At 38.4% G+C, this 14,551-nt stretch overlaps 1 protein-coding gene across 7 annotated transcripts in view; it reads left to right on the top strand.

Annotated features, from left to right (window-relative positions):
- Window positions 1-14,551, top strand: part of LTBP1 (latent transforming growth factor beta binding protein 1) — a 210,017-nt gene that overhangs the window by 48,602 nt on the left and 146,864 nt on the right. For 6 of the 7 annotated variants that reach the window (XM_075089236.1, XM_075089237.1, XM_075089234.1 and 3 more), the window contains exon 4: window positions 629-804. The exons of the other annotated variant lie outside the window; for it this stretch is intronic. In XM_075089236.1, coding sequence (XP_074945337.1) covers window positions 629-804 — 176 coding nt within the window. The remainder of the gene's footprint in view (window positions 1-628; window positions 805-14,551) is intronic. 7 annotated transcript variants of the gene reach the window in all.

Raw genomic sequence — 14,551 nt, 5'->3', positions numbered from 1 at the left:
AGAGATGTTCAAAAGTGCAGGGAAAGAGAAAGTAGATGGAGAAAGTTAATGTGGAACTAGGAAACAGAGGGACCTTCTGATGAGATGGGAGGCAAGTGGAAAAAGTGGAAGAGCAGCAGTGCTCCCCTCTGTGGCTAGAGGGGTATAGTGGGGAAGGGAACAGGGTTTCTGGGAACAGAGGGGGAAAGTCAGGTTGGGCTTAGGCTCTACTTGACATACCTGGTATTAAATGAGTGTTGTAAGAAAGAGGTTTAAATGCCCTGCTGCTTCTCTGATTGGTCTGGAAAGCTCTGTGTGCTAACAGAGTTGAGCTCCAGCTCATGATTTTGAGGAAGACTTTTTCCCATTCCTCTGTTTTCTGAGCTGTCCATGATACTTCTTATGTTGAAAAGGAAGTGGTATAATCTCTGTAGTCTTTGTTAGGTGTTTCAGCTGACAAAACAATGAGAATGCTAAATGCATGGAAAATCAGGTGCTTAATTGGAAACTAGTATGTTTACGAAACTGTATTTTGAGAACTTGGGAGTACAGATGAATTTGTCTTTAGTTTTTTGTCAGTAGTTTCTAAGTCTAATTTATTAATTCTTACAACATTCTGTCTCTTCTGTTTTATTTTCCCCTAAAACAGGATGATACCCCTTTCGTCTCAGACACTGATGATGAATCTTCATCATGGCCAAACACAGGAATATGTGATCAAACCCAAATATTACCCAGTAAAAAAAGTGATTTCAGGAGAACAGTCCACCGAGGGCTCGCTACCACTGAGACTGGGCCAGGATCAACTCACATCACCTTTTCAATGTGAGTACAACCGCAGAAAGCGTACTCCCTTCTTTCCCCCTCCAAAATCCCTCCCCACCCTTTTTCTAAAGCTCTTGAAAATTTCTTTTGTTCACCTGAATTGCAGTAACACTTCAAGACAAGAAAAAAAGTTAAAATAATTAAACATGAGATAATTCTTAGATTAGCAAATGCTCTAACGTTCTGCATCCTGGTGAGAGGCAAAACAGATTTCCTGGATGAAGAAAAAAATAGAACCTGATTCACTGCTGGAATCTGATAATGCTACTTCTAAATGATAGTTTTTCCTTCAGTTAAAAGGTGCTTTGTGAGCACTTGCTAGAGCATGCATAATTGTAAGCGTAGTCAGTGTAAGATGACAGTTCCCTTTACTTTCAGTATGATGGATACCCTTCTTGGAAAGTTGGAGTCCAGGATTGTGGTCTCATTGGTGACTATTTTTCTCTAATTTATTATGTGTTTATGAACTTCTGCACAGTATGGAGGCTGCATAAGAGTTTCTGCTTCATACTTATAAAAAAAGGATTGTGTAGGTGCCCAGCTTGTGGCCTTGGCTCATGCCCCAATGTGTGGGGAGCTTGAGGACAAGTTATGGCTTAAAAGATGAAGAGCCTGATGAATTATGGGTTAAGTATTACAGACCGTCTGCTGATTTGATTTGGAGAAAAGTTCCTGCAGTTAAATAATGGACTGATTAACATGGAGACCTAAGGTACTTGCAGTCTCCTGACAGACTTTCTCTGCTGTAGCACTGAGAAATATGGTTCTGCTGAGGATTTGGGAAGAGCCTTTCCTTCTAAATCTGTAAATATTGTTTCTTTGTTTGCATTTCTGCATTACACATCTTTATGGTCTGTACATTTATACTTAAATGCAACCCCCGTTTCCTTTTCCTCAAGTGTAAATTTATTGATGGTTAATTAGAATCTCGGCCCTAATGGGAAGAAGAGGGCACAGCCAGTGGTCTTTCAGTTAATGCTTTCAGACTAATGAAGTATACTGCTTGCAAAGCACTACACCTCTTTTTTAGAAGATTCAAAAAAGATATTTAATCACATTGTCAACATCAACCAATAGTCCCTTTGCAAATAATATACCATTGCTTTTCTTCCAGCCAGCTGTAACTTTCTTCCAAATAAGATCTTAGTGGCTACTAGGATTGGATTGTGTCCCTGTCCTCTGACAGAGTATGCAAATCCTAGATTGTATAGTTCTTCCAGTACTTGGAGCAACTGTTATTGGTTGGATTCTGGCCAAAAAAATATTCACTTTTGCCCCCTTCTTTCAGGCTGTTTGAGTCAGTCTACGTTAGATGCACTCAGCGTAGCTTGCAAGTACCAAGCTGCCCCTAAACGAATGGGTTGTGTGAGGCTTTTTCTGCTGTAGCATAAAGAAATAACTCTATGCAACTCTAAGACAAAGGTGCCAGTGCTTCCAGCTCTTTCTGGCTTATTGGAGTTCTTCTGTTGATTACAGTACTCTGACGGACATGACTGGGAGAAGGAAAGTGAAGAGCTGAAGACACAGTATTAGTTATCAAATCCTAAGAAGCCCCTCAGTGAGTGCTGTGTTTGTAAAACATTCTACCTTTATTAGAAAGCCTATGATTCCTGAAACACCTGAAGGACACATAGCTAAAACAGTTTTCATGGCCTAGTAAGATCAGTGGTGCCTCAGAGGTAAAATGCAGGACTAAGCCTGAGGCTATTTGTATGGTGTTGAAATTTTTGATACTGAGCTTTTCAGCAGCCTAAAACCAGTCACTTTGCCTGTTTTGCCTCACTTCTGTGTTGGTGAGGTGGGAGTCAGTGATTGCAGCTTCTGATGAAGCAGTTTAGATATCTGTTAGTAGAGTGCAGTTTGAGCTGTGTGTTACTAGAGTTTAAGATTCTATATCCCCAGCCTGAGCAGGAGGCCTAGAACATGGCCAGCGATATTTATTTAGGGTGGCTTCTGGTTTCTAGAGGTGCTGGAATGGACTCCAAGTATAGAAGACTACTTGTTTCCACAAAAAATTGAGTGTTAAACTGTCAGTATTTTAATGTTAGGGGTGTTTGATTTAATTATGATGAGGTAAGATTAGGATGTGAAATTTCATGTCCAGTGGTCTGTGATGACCACCAGTGTCCTAGATCTGTCATGAACTGAGGGATGAGCTCCTGTGAATTGTCATGCTTGTGGCAAGGTTGACATTCATTGTCTAGTTAATATGAGGAAATCTATGAAAACAGCAGATGATCTCATGGTATTTTGTCACTGCTGTTAAATATATAATCTTGTTTCATGGCAAAGCCTCTTATTTCACTGAGCAAAGGAATCAGTAATGGCAATGTGGAGATACTTGAAAAGAAAGAGTGGTAAATGTAATAATTTTATTAAAAAGCAAAAGCCAGAAAGTTATTACTGAATACTTCAAGACCTCTTTTTTTTCTTCTTTATCATAAAATAATTTTTTCAGAGAAGAAATAGTAGCCATGTCATACTTGGTGGCATCGCCCAAGAGTTCATAGTTATCAATTAACATGGGGTGCAAAGTGAGTGAGTGTTATGTTTTTTTCTGAGTATTTCTATGCATTTTATTTTCAAGTATTAACACTGTGACAGATTGGCATCTGTGAAAGATGTACTCCATAGAATAAACTTATTTTTCCAGCTGTAGCTGCAATTGGTGTTGATTTTTGTGGATTATTTCAATCCTGTGACATGAAATGGATAGGCTTGAAACTGGAACAAGTATCAGTCCTGAGATACCTGTGGAGGCAAATGAGATGTGGGCTAATGGTGCTTTGGGAGGAAAACTGCCAACCCTGAATAGGTGCTTCTGGGCATCTTCTGATTCATAGATGGTCAGTCATGTTTCAGTGTCCTATTATAGTGTTGCTGGAGCAGCGCCTTTGGAGAAACTAAGGAAAGCATGTTAAAGATAAGTCACATTAAACATTTTTTCAACTAAAATTCATTTAAGTTTCCTCCTAGAATATTTACTGTAGTGTACTTATGAGCAGTTTCATCTCTCTGATAGCTTTCAGAACATAGACTATAGTAGTCTTATTAAAGACAGCAAAACGGTCTATTCTTTGTTTGCCTTTCACGCTAAATTTTACTATAAAGTTATACATCATAGCAACAGAGCTTAAATTCAGTAAGCCATCGGGGTTACAATAATAGCATTTAAAGTCACCCTGGGACATGAAATGCAGTTACCTGCCAGTAGCTATTTCTACTGTCAAGGATTTTGATCTTTTGTGATGTGCAATATAAGCCTTCTCCTAAGAACAGCTAGTGTTAAGTCACAAAGTTCACATAACAATTTTAGGTTCTTGAGTGCTAAATTTGCAATTGTCATTAATTGTGTCTAACGGGGGAGGCTGTTAGAGTTGTTATAGTGATTTTTTTTTAAAGTCTTGGTTTTTTAAAAACAAATCAAAACCCACCCTGGAAATAATGTTAAAGATGTTGTATTAAACATTTTTTGAGTTCACTGGCTCATTCAAATTTTCAGAAAGGTCACAATTTTACTCCATAATTAATTGTCTCCTTATGCCTAGTGTTGTAATATGGTTTTATTTATGTGGCCATATATTGCTTTTTTCAAGGGGCCTATACCACATCCAGTACAGAAAGAGAAAAAATCAAGACCCATAGATACAGCATTGTGTAATTTTAAAGTATTTGTCTTCAGAGCTGAAATGTTATTCTGTTCACATGCTTCTAAATCATCTGCTGTTAGATGCTTTACTGTGTAATAACTTTATCTGATTCTATTTAATCAGTATGCTGGTATATTTAAGCTACTGCAAATTAATCTTCAGATATCTTTGTGCAGAATTAGCAAATGCTTAAGGCTTTGGAAATTCAGAGCCTTCTCAAGCAAATGAAAGATCACGTTGGATAGACTGACAACTGCAGAGGAAGTATAAATATGGTATAGCACAAGTAGGAAGATGGAATATATAGTGATGGAAACAAGCTTGCAGTGGGATTGATATGATCAGCAAAGAATAACTGAAAAGGATGTGATCATGTGGATCTCAGCATTTGTAATGTAACATCAAAAATACTTTGACATGCCAAATAGCCTATCTTACATAAGCTCACCATGAGCTCTGATCTAATTCTTAAGGGATGCACTGCTTTCTTAAAAGTACATACCAGCACACTCAACCTATAATCTACCTGAATATTTGAAACCTCAGGGTTAACCATCCTCCAAGAGTCTAACAGTAGCAATGGCATCAGGACAGAAACGTCAACTGTAAAATTCTGTTTGCAACCTAGTAGTCTATAAAACAGCAGGAAGATTATACTTTTAAGTAATTCAGGTATGTCTGCCTCAGATATTTTCCGCTCAGATATTTCTGCCTCAGATATTTTAATGGCACTGTTAAACAGTAACTTCTAGTCAGCATGAGCTGAGCGTGGATCCTCTAAATATCAGTGCCAAATTCCTGGCTTTATAAATGTAATGCTAAAGAAAATTAGGAAAAGGAATTCTGGGCTGTTTCTATTGGTTTGAAATGTATAATTATATCATAATAAGCAAATTCTAAACTGAACATGTGCTTTCTGGGGTTCCTTTCAACACAGTTATTGTGAGAACTGCTTGTTACAGTTTAGGAAGCTCTCAGTTTCACTTTATCAGCTTCTAATATTAAATGGTTCTTCAGAAAATGCATTTAAATATATGCCTCGTTTTCCAGCTTGAGACAGTTGAGGGCTAGTTTTTAGTGGCATTGTGCATTTTGCCTGTTGAGCTGAATAAAGTGCAATTTCTGCTTCTGCAATCAGTTGTCCAGTGTTGGAGTTTGTGTTGCCTGTATGTGTCAGATACTTTTGCACACCCCTTACTGGGCTACGGTTCCCTATGTGTACAATGATGATGCCACCACTTCCCTGTGTTAGAGGCATGTTGTGAAAATACATGAATTAGTGGCTGAGGTGACCAGAAATCACACTAAAAGTAAAAGGAAAAGTCAAGAGTCGGTATAGAGTACCTTACCCACAGCTGGAATGGCATTGTGTGAAGTAAATATATGTTAAAGAAGGAAAATGAGCTTAAGCTATTTATTTAGGAAGGCCGTAGGAACTCTATGCCAATTTTGCAATTGAAGTTGTGTGTTATGTTTCTGCCACCGAATAGTATGGAAGACTTTTTTCCCTTTCTTGTAGGTAGATGGGGGTTTTTGGTCTTCACTAATATTCCTTATAAAATGCATTAAGGTGACATGTTCCCTTCTATTTTAGATAGAAAATGAGAACATGTCTCAAATTTAAATAGTACAGGTTACATAATGGTTAGTGAATACAGGCTTGCAGCACCCTACTATGGCTTAGTTGTGTGTGTTGTGGCTTGAAGCTGGGCGAGTACGGGTGTTAGACTTTTAGAATATGCACATGGTTCTGTGGGCAACACTTAAATTCTTGAGTAAAGATGAAGCTGAAACAATCATATGAAAGTCATGTGAACTGTTCTAACTATTGATATATTTTATTGCCTTATTTTATAACATAACTTTACATATGTTTATATACATGAAATAAGATTAATGTGGAAGAAAATGTCCCACCGCTTAGAATTGTGATGTGCAGAATACTCTTGTTACAATTTTGCCATAACAATAACTTTCCTACTATTGGAAGCATAATACACTGATAACTTAGACAAGCTCTTTTTTAAGCTCGTACATAATTTACATATGCTGGTTGCACTGATGACTTCATAGGTTGATTTAAGCAAAAACAGGTGCTGCTTTGAAATTCCAGTTTAAAATATTTTTGTGAAATTGCACCATTCTGACTTCACATGTGACACTTACATCATAATAATAGTATTTCCTCATCAGTAAGTATGGGTAAACAGCTGTAAAACACAAATGTTTTACTGTTTAAAAGAATGCATACAGAGATATGACACATGTTCCATGTAAATGCATCTGTATGACTTGGCATTCTACCACAATTCAGTGTCTGTTGACTTCAAGGGAAGGGCTCCGTCAGGTCTTCAGTGGGTCAGATAATCTTTCCACCCTTGGTATTTGTTTGTGGAACCGCTCTGTGTAAACAGCAAAATAGTTCTTACTGGCTTGTCTTAACTAGAGCATTGCATTGTGTTCCTTGGAACTTCTGCCTACATATGTAGGTACGGATATTAGAGTTGAATGCTAGTAACTTTTCTAAATGAAAGTTTTGGGAAATTTGGAGGTAAGGGAGGGATCTTAAGGTGATACTCTGATTAAATGAGGTATAGCCAGCAGAATGAGGTGGGTAAAGAGAATGAACAGTTAGAAGACTAACAAGCAGAAATAATTGAGAAATCACAAGACACTCTATTTGGAGAGAACGTAGAGTCAAATTCACTTCAGTCACTCATGGGAACTGACATTCATGTTTTGCTCATGAGGTTGTACATAATCAAATACAAATAAGGGAATAGAGTAAGTATAAATGTCAGGGACTTTTTTTTGTTTTGTTTTTTCAAATGCAAAACGCTTGCATGTGTATTCAAAGCCTTTGCTCTCCTTGAAGAGGCAAGGTAGATTTTTCAGGGACATTCTAAAATGTTTAAGAAAATATTTTGGTGCAGTCAGCATCAGGGTCAAACAATAGTGTGGCTTTTTTGATTACAAAACCCGAACAATTTTAGTAAAGCGTCCTCTCTCCCATTTAAGAGCATTACCCATACTGCTACTGAAAGGCATGACGGTTCATAACAGCCATTTAAAGTTTGCATTTGATTCCAGTGGGACTTGGAAACATGAGGATAAACTCCAAACATAAATTAAGTGGCTTAACTAGGTTCGTTCTAATGCAGTTAACTCTCTCAAATCAAGCAGCACATATACTTCGCTTTTGCTTTAAAAAGTAGAATGACAAATACTGGGGGGGGGGGGGGGGGACTACCAACAAAAAAAACCAACCCAAAACCTATTTGTTAACGTGTTATTTAACAATTTTAAAAGACTATGGGGTTCTTTAAATCCTTGGAGACAGAACAACTCTATATAAATTCAAACTACTTCTCTCAGTATACTATAGCTGCAGGCATTTTAATCCCCTTTCTAGGCAGTCTTTGTGATTGTTTGTGTATCCATAAAGGGCTCACAGCTGAGACCAGTAAATCAGCACCCCAAAAAAAGTACTGTATTTTTCTCTTTAGATTCTGAAAAGATTTTTATGGCTCTGAGCTCACCAGTAATTGAATGTCTGTGTGACAGGCAAAGGGTGCTGGTGCTTTTATAGGAACTAATTTAAGCATTACATTCACCCAAAAATGAATTATTATCTCTCTATACTTTAAAATATAGAGGCCAAGACTGATAAAAGCAGTGTGGAGGAAAATGTTGGAAAAAACAGATTGGTGATCTGGCAAATAGAATTAAAATCAGTTCAAAACCTGTTATAGCTAGGGGAAAACACAGTTGAGACAAATGCATCTCAACTGCTGTGATGAAAGAGAATTGGCTCCAAAGCCAAAGATTTCTCAAGAAGAAAAAGAGAAGAGGCTTTCCAGGAAAGTCTGTAGGGGAAAACCTCTGTGATGTGTTTGAAAAATAGTAATATAGCTGGATATAGAGACTGATTGAACCCACACAAATAAATGTTAGAAGTCCCTTAGCCAAGCTTCGATACAAGTCTTGGATACCAAGAATTGGTTCTGACTGTTGCAGGTAGCTAAGTTTGGTTTTCCTCGTAGGTTTGAAAGTGCTTTTCTCTGATGTCAGTGCCATCACCCATGCCAGAAGGAGTGAAGAAGTGTTGACCAAAAAGGTACTGCGAGAAGGTCCTTTCCTACCCAGCGAAATTGAGATTTCAGAATCAGTGACATCCTTATTTGTTGTAATTTTTTACCCCTTCAGAAAATTAAAGGAAAAAAAAGATCTTGGCTTCATGCAGTGCTGGGAGAGAAGATTTTTAATGGTGATCCAGCATGTGAAGAGGGCTGTGTTAATTTATAACTTCATTCCATGATGTTCTGTCCTTTGTCACTTTTTACAGTTTTTTGACTTCCGTAGTGCTTTTCAGTTGTGTCCTTTCAGGAAATGGAATGTTAAGTGAATATACTTAGTAAGGTGGTAATAAGTTAGTTTTCATTCCCTATTCTTCCTGGAAATGGTAAACACTTTGAGTGTTGCACCTAAGACTTGATTTTTAATTTAAGGTGAGTCACGTGCCCTGGGAAGGGGAAACTGTGCTGAGGAATTTATTTTCTAACGAAATAACACACTTCTAACTTAAGACTTGTAATACTATCATAGGGCAGGGTAAAGTCTCTCTTGAGGCAAAATGCGTAATTTCAGATGAGTGAGATCAGGTGGGAATGAGTCTCATTCCCAGTGCATAAAGGCCTAGTTCAGACCTTGAAAGAGTCCTGTTGATAAAGTGGGTAGTAATGGTTATATTTAGCAGGTAATTCTAAAGTATTGATTCTAAAGTCAATGACACTAATAACCTGTGTTCATCTGTGCCCACCTGAGCTTCTGTATTGCTGTAATCTTGTGTGTAAAGATGCTGATTTCACTATCTAAGCATGCAGCTCCTCGAGTAGTACTTGCAGTAGCCTCCATGAGCAGAAAATTGCTTTTGGTGGGCTTTGAAGTTGTTTTTGCTTCATTGCAGCTGAGATAAATACTGTGTAGAATGGCTTTCTGTCCTAAACTTCAAGACAATTGTCTGTGTGTCTATTGTGGCTTTTTGGCTTTGGTTCCCTTATCCCTCAAGTGAAAGCCTTTTGGGTCCAGATAAGCTTTAGGTATGTAAGAGTCTGGATAACTTGAATGGGAGTTAAAAAAGGCTTGTGGACCTGAATTCTGTGGTGGGTTGCTTTTACAGCTGGAGCTGTCTCCAGTCCCAAACCTGAGGCATGTGGATGTGTACTTTCAAGCATGAGGCTCTTCAAGAGTGTGAAGTTCTGTTTCAGAAGTGCTTTTCTCTGGAGAAGGCAGGCCATCTAGGCGCTAATCTTTTGCTTGATTCCCACCTGGACCTGCAGCTGAAGCACTCATCTCTCTGCCTATCCTTAACATGGCTTAGGTGACTGAATTTCTAAACTCTCCTTCAGGAATAAGCTCCCTAAGGAGTGCCATGGCATAGTCATGGTGGGGTTAGGGACCCAGCTGTAGTGAAGAGTCATCCAGTTCCTCAAAGAAATGCATCTGAGCCCTAAAAGGATTTGAACTAAGCAGTCTCATGTCCTCAGTGTTCCCTGTTTAATGGGTTGGGCACATTCCTGTTCAGTGTGCTAGTTAGGCTGCTTGCTCCATGTGAATTAACCTCACTCATCCTTGTACAAGAGACCTTGGACTGATTAGTGGTATAGCTCAAGGCTAAAATTTAAGCTTTTTAACATCGTATCCATTTGTGGATCTAGTCTTCATGTAATACCTTTAAAACAAACAAAAAACAGATTAAAAGAATTATCCCCCCCCATAAATGTAATTGAACAAAGTTGAGGCTTTTCTGTCAGACACCTCAAACCATATTGCAGTCTCTGTTAATTTATTTGGGTTGGTATATTTTATTGGAACAGCCTAAACTATATAAAGGGAAATGACAGTTACATTTCTCACTACCAGCTATTGATTAGAGATTTAAAAATTGCTTTAAGCATGGAAAATGGCTGTAGTTCAAGATAGGATGTTTATTGCTTGAGGATTGCATATAGAGAATCTTTTGTAGTGGTAAAAAAAGACAAGGAAGACAAAAGTTGATTCATAAAACCTGCTGGGAGATCCCAGATTTCAAATCTGCGTGATTTGTATGTTACGCACTTGCACAGGACAAAATTATTATAACTACTGTGAATTCCTCTGACTTGCGCTAAAAGGCTGTGTCAGTAAGAGAATTTATCAGCAAAGGGTTCTTGGGGGGCATGTAAATATGAATATGCATGCCTTTCAAAACGATCTCAGCTCTTGTGCCTGCATGTGCTCCTTTGATACTTCAGTGACACCCATCCATCTAAAAGAAAACACAAGCCTGTGTTGTAGACAGCAGAGAGTTTGTCAGAATCTGTCAAAATCAATGAAGAAAACCTACTTTAATGGAGCAAGTTTTGCTGTAGTAAATTGTTTCAAACAATACACTGTTTAGCTTCATCTCTATCTTAAACTGAGATTAAGAAAACTGAAGAGTGGGTTACTTGGCTCTCCTAGAATAAGTGTTTTCTGGGGTGGTTCTGGTGAGGCGAACAGAAGTCCCTTTTCTCTCTGCTGTGACAGGGAGCAAGGAAGAGATTGTATCCCTGTGATAATCAGGAAGGAAAAAGGCTTTTCCAGGTACCTTCTTTTCAGTTATCTTCTTCCTTACCTTGGAAGCATCAAGTCCTCTGGATAATTTCTTTGCCTGTCGGTCAAGGATGCTGAAGAAGCAAGCCAGGTGCTAAAAAGAGGGTGAAGAAACAAGAGTGCAATAGAAGCAAGAAGCTTGAGAGCTCCTTTCTGACTGGAGGGAGAAGATTGTGGTAGGAACATATAAACAAGACGGAGGAAATGATGTGAAGGTTCAGTGACACGGCTAGTCAGAAATAGGTATGTAGAGAAGTTTGTATAATAGCCATAGTAGCAATAAGAATGGCAATAAAAAGAAGCTGTGGAGATCCCTGTTCAGTTACTGTCATGATAGGTAGCTGGGTCGTGTTGTACTCTTTGAAGCCCCATCGGTTTGCATAAAGGCAATAGAACTGAATACTTGAAAACCAACAGAATATCAAAGGATAAGCTGTATTAACTAGTGAAATATCTGTAAGTTCATACAAATGCAACAAAAATAAGGAGTTAAAAATAACAAAAAGTAGAAGGAATGCTGGAATTACTTGTGTAGCTATAGCTGTCTAGACATGGTAAATAAAGTACAGCTTCACATACTGCTGCCTTGTTCAAAATGTTTGACTGGGTGAGTATGCACACACATCATCTCATGCAGAACTGGGGAATACTTTTAAGCATCAGAGAAGGGATTGAATCTTGGGTGAAATAAAGCTGGGTCATCTTATTTTTAATTTCATTGCCATGTATGATTTCTCCAATGCTTGTGAAAAGAGAACCAGGTGTGAGGTGTGCAAGTGTACTGTAGCAAAGTTTCTGGAAAGAGCAAAGATGCACTACTCTACCTGAAGATAAGCATTGTATATTGAAGCAAAAAAAAAATGAAATTACTGAGCAGCTGTGCCTTGTCGTTTTGAATCCATGTAGTTTTCAAACTGGTTTGTGCTTGTGACTGTTACAGAAAGAATAAGGCTTATATTCTGCCCAGTTTTCAGATGGGCGAGGCTTGAATGCAGAAGGTTTTACTCAGGGCAGAGTTAAGGGCTGAGTTCAGTCCTGCTAAGGTTATGTAAGGAATGTTCCACACTCGCTTCACTGGAACAATATCCATATCAACAAATCAGAAAGGGATCTGGGACATCTGTGCCCTTTTGGCCTAGCCTGCAGACTGGGTCTGAGTAGGATGTAACAACAGTGCACTGTTGGGGGAGAAAATAAGTTATACCAACAGAAGCATTTTACATAAGCTGCTCTCCCCAACACTGATCAAACCTCCGCTGCAGTATTTTCTAGTTTTGGACAGTGTATTTGAAGAAGAATAAGAACGAAGTGAGTGGTATCAAAAGCAAAATAAGAAAGAATGTGGAGGCCTGTTAACCTGGAAAAGTTTAGCTGGTTTTGGTCTGGAGAAAATGAGACTGAGGGAGATTGACAGTAGCAGTCTTCAAGTATATTAGAAGTTGATCCACAGAGGAATAAGATTTTGTCAGAGTTTGCTGTAGATAAGGCAGGGCAATAATACACTTGAATTGCAACAGAAGAAATGTGGGTTAGGTATTAGGCATACCTTTATAATAAGAGAGTCTAAAGCACTGGAACATGTTCCTTAGGGGTGCTGTGGAATCTGCATAATAGAAGGGTTCTGAGAATAGGCTGGTCAAACTTTTTGTGTAATGCTGCTGTTTCATCTTGTGTTGGGAAAAAGAAGAGAGGGGAGATTGGGTGATCTCTCAAGAGTCTTTCAGTCCTTTCTATGCCTAGCAAGGGCCGTATTCCTCCCAGTGTGTAATCTGAAATTTAGGGAGGATGTGACTCTGGTCTGCATGTGAATCTAGTGTGTCTTTATCTATCTTCCAGTTTTTTTGTTTGTTTTTGGGGTTTTCTGTTTGCTTCTTTCCTTAGCTCTTAGCATTAGGAAATCTTCCAGACTTAGGTATTAAGATGTATAATAGCCAAGTTTCAACTTGTTCTGATCTTTGGGAACTAGGTTTTTGGGGTTTGTTTGTTTTAAATTGATGACTGGTGATGATAGAACTTCCTCATCTATTGTCAAAAGTGTGAAAAGGTCATTCAGCAAGAGTTCTAGAAGCTTAGCTATTTTACTTACATTGTTGATTTTTATACAATGTCAGCTTTCCTTTTGGCTGAACAAGCATATCTAGTAGTAAGGACTAAACCAGGTGGGCTGGTGAAATAACTGCGAGACATCTGTTTTAGGAAATAAGTAATTTCCTTCTGCTTCTTTTTCCCTGCCAGCATTTAATTAAGAAAAAAGAGAGGGAGTTGGTCATCTGAGAATTTAAAATATTGACTCTATTTGCTGTTTAAAAGCTTATTGGCTTTGATTTGAGAAGATGCATTTTCATTCCAAAGTTCTCATGCATCATGGTTATCATTTGAAAACCTGAAATTGCCTGAGGTAATCTGTTGTCTTTGGGAAGAGAATGACATTTTAAGAGAATCTTCAGGTCCGATGAGATTCTGTGTAGATACACAAATGAAAACATAGTAGGTTCCATGCAGTAGGGTGTCGTGAAAACGCAGTAGTGTATATCATTCTTGGAGGTCCTAGTGGAAAGCCTACAGTTTATGTAGTTCTGTTTCCTTAGGAGATTTGCCTCAGGATACTTGTCATAAGTGAAGGTATTAAAAACCCCACAAACCCCTCTGAAAGTAGACTCAGAAAGAAGTTTTGTGCAAGGATTATGGGAGAAGTATGTGTAAGCTCTGACAGCTGAGTCCATAGTGTAAGCCACTGCTTGTGATTTTTATTGTGAATCCTCCTGATTAGGTCACTGTGAAGCATAAAAACATCATACATGCAGCAACATAATTTTTTCAACACATTAAAATATTTTCTTCTGTTTGCTCCACTTGACCTATGAGACAGTACAGTGTAGTCATCTTTTTAACTGAATACCAGTTTGATTTCACTAGTGTTGCTAGACCATTGTCTTCCTGCAGAACAGGGACATGCCACAAATCTTCTGAGATCCACTACAGCTATTGAATACTGCCTAGTTAAATCTTTGCAGGATGCTGGAGCTGTGAGGGCAGCCATAAAACCAGGAAAAAAATGTGTTTATAGAAATTCCAGAAAGAAATGAAGGCTGAGTAGCAATACAGACAAAGGGACCCAGGAGGTTGAGGAGGAATCCTTCCCCTTATACAACTCTGATCAGGCATGGCTGTGTGACCTGTTGTGACCACCTGGACCTAAAACCTGCCACCTACCTTGTATTAACTCATTCACCTTTTCTGCTAATGCAGGAAAAAAACCACACCAGTTTGTTATGATGTACAGTTGGGGCAGGAGGAGTCTATGAAGAAATCATTTTGCTTATATTTTCCATTTCTGCAGTCGTTAGATCATAAATTTATCACAGCAGGAGCTTGCCGTGTTCATAATATTATATCATAGTGACTTAGAGAGATGGAAAGAAAATCTCATATATGCGGTGCCAATTTTCAGCTAAAATCACATC

Source organism: Phalacrocorax aristotelis, chromosome 3, assembly GCF_949628215.1.
Source record: "Phalacrocorax aristotelis chromosome 3, bGulAri2.1, whole genome shotgun sequence".
Lineage (NCBI taxonomy): Eukaryota > Metazoa > Chordata > Aves > Suliformes > Phalacrocoracidae > Phalacrocorax > Phalacrocorax aristotelis.
The sequence above is the reverse complement of the archived record's forward strand: the minus strand, read 5'-3'. Positions and strand labels throughout refer to the sequence as shown.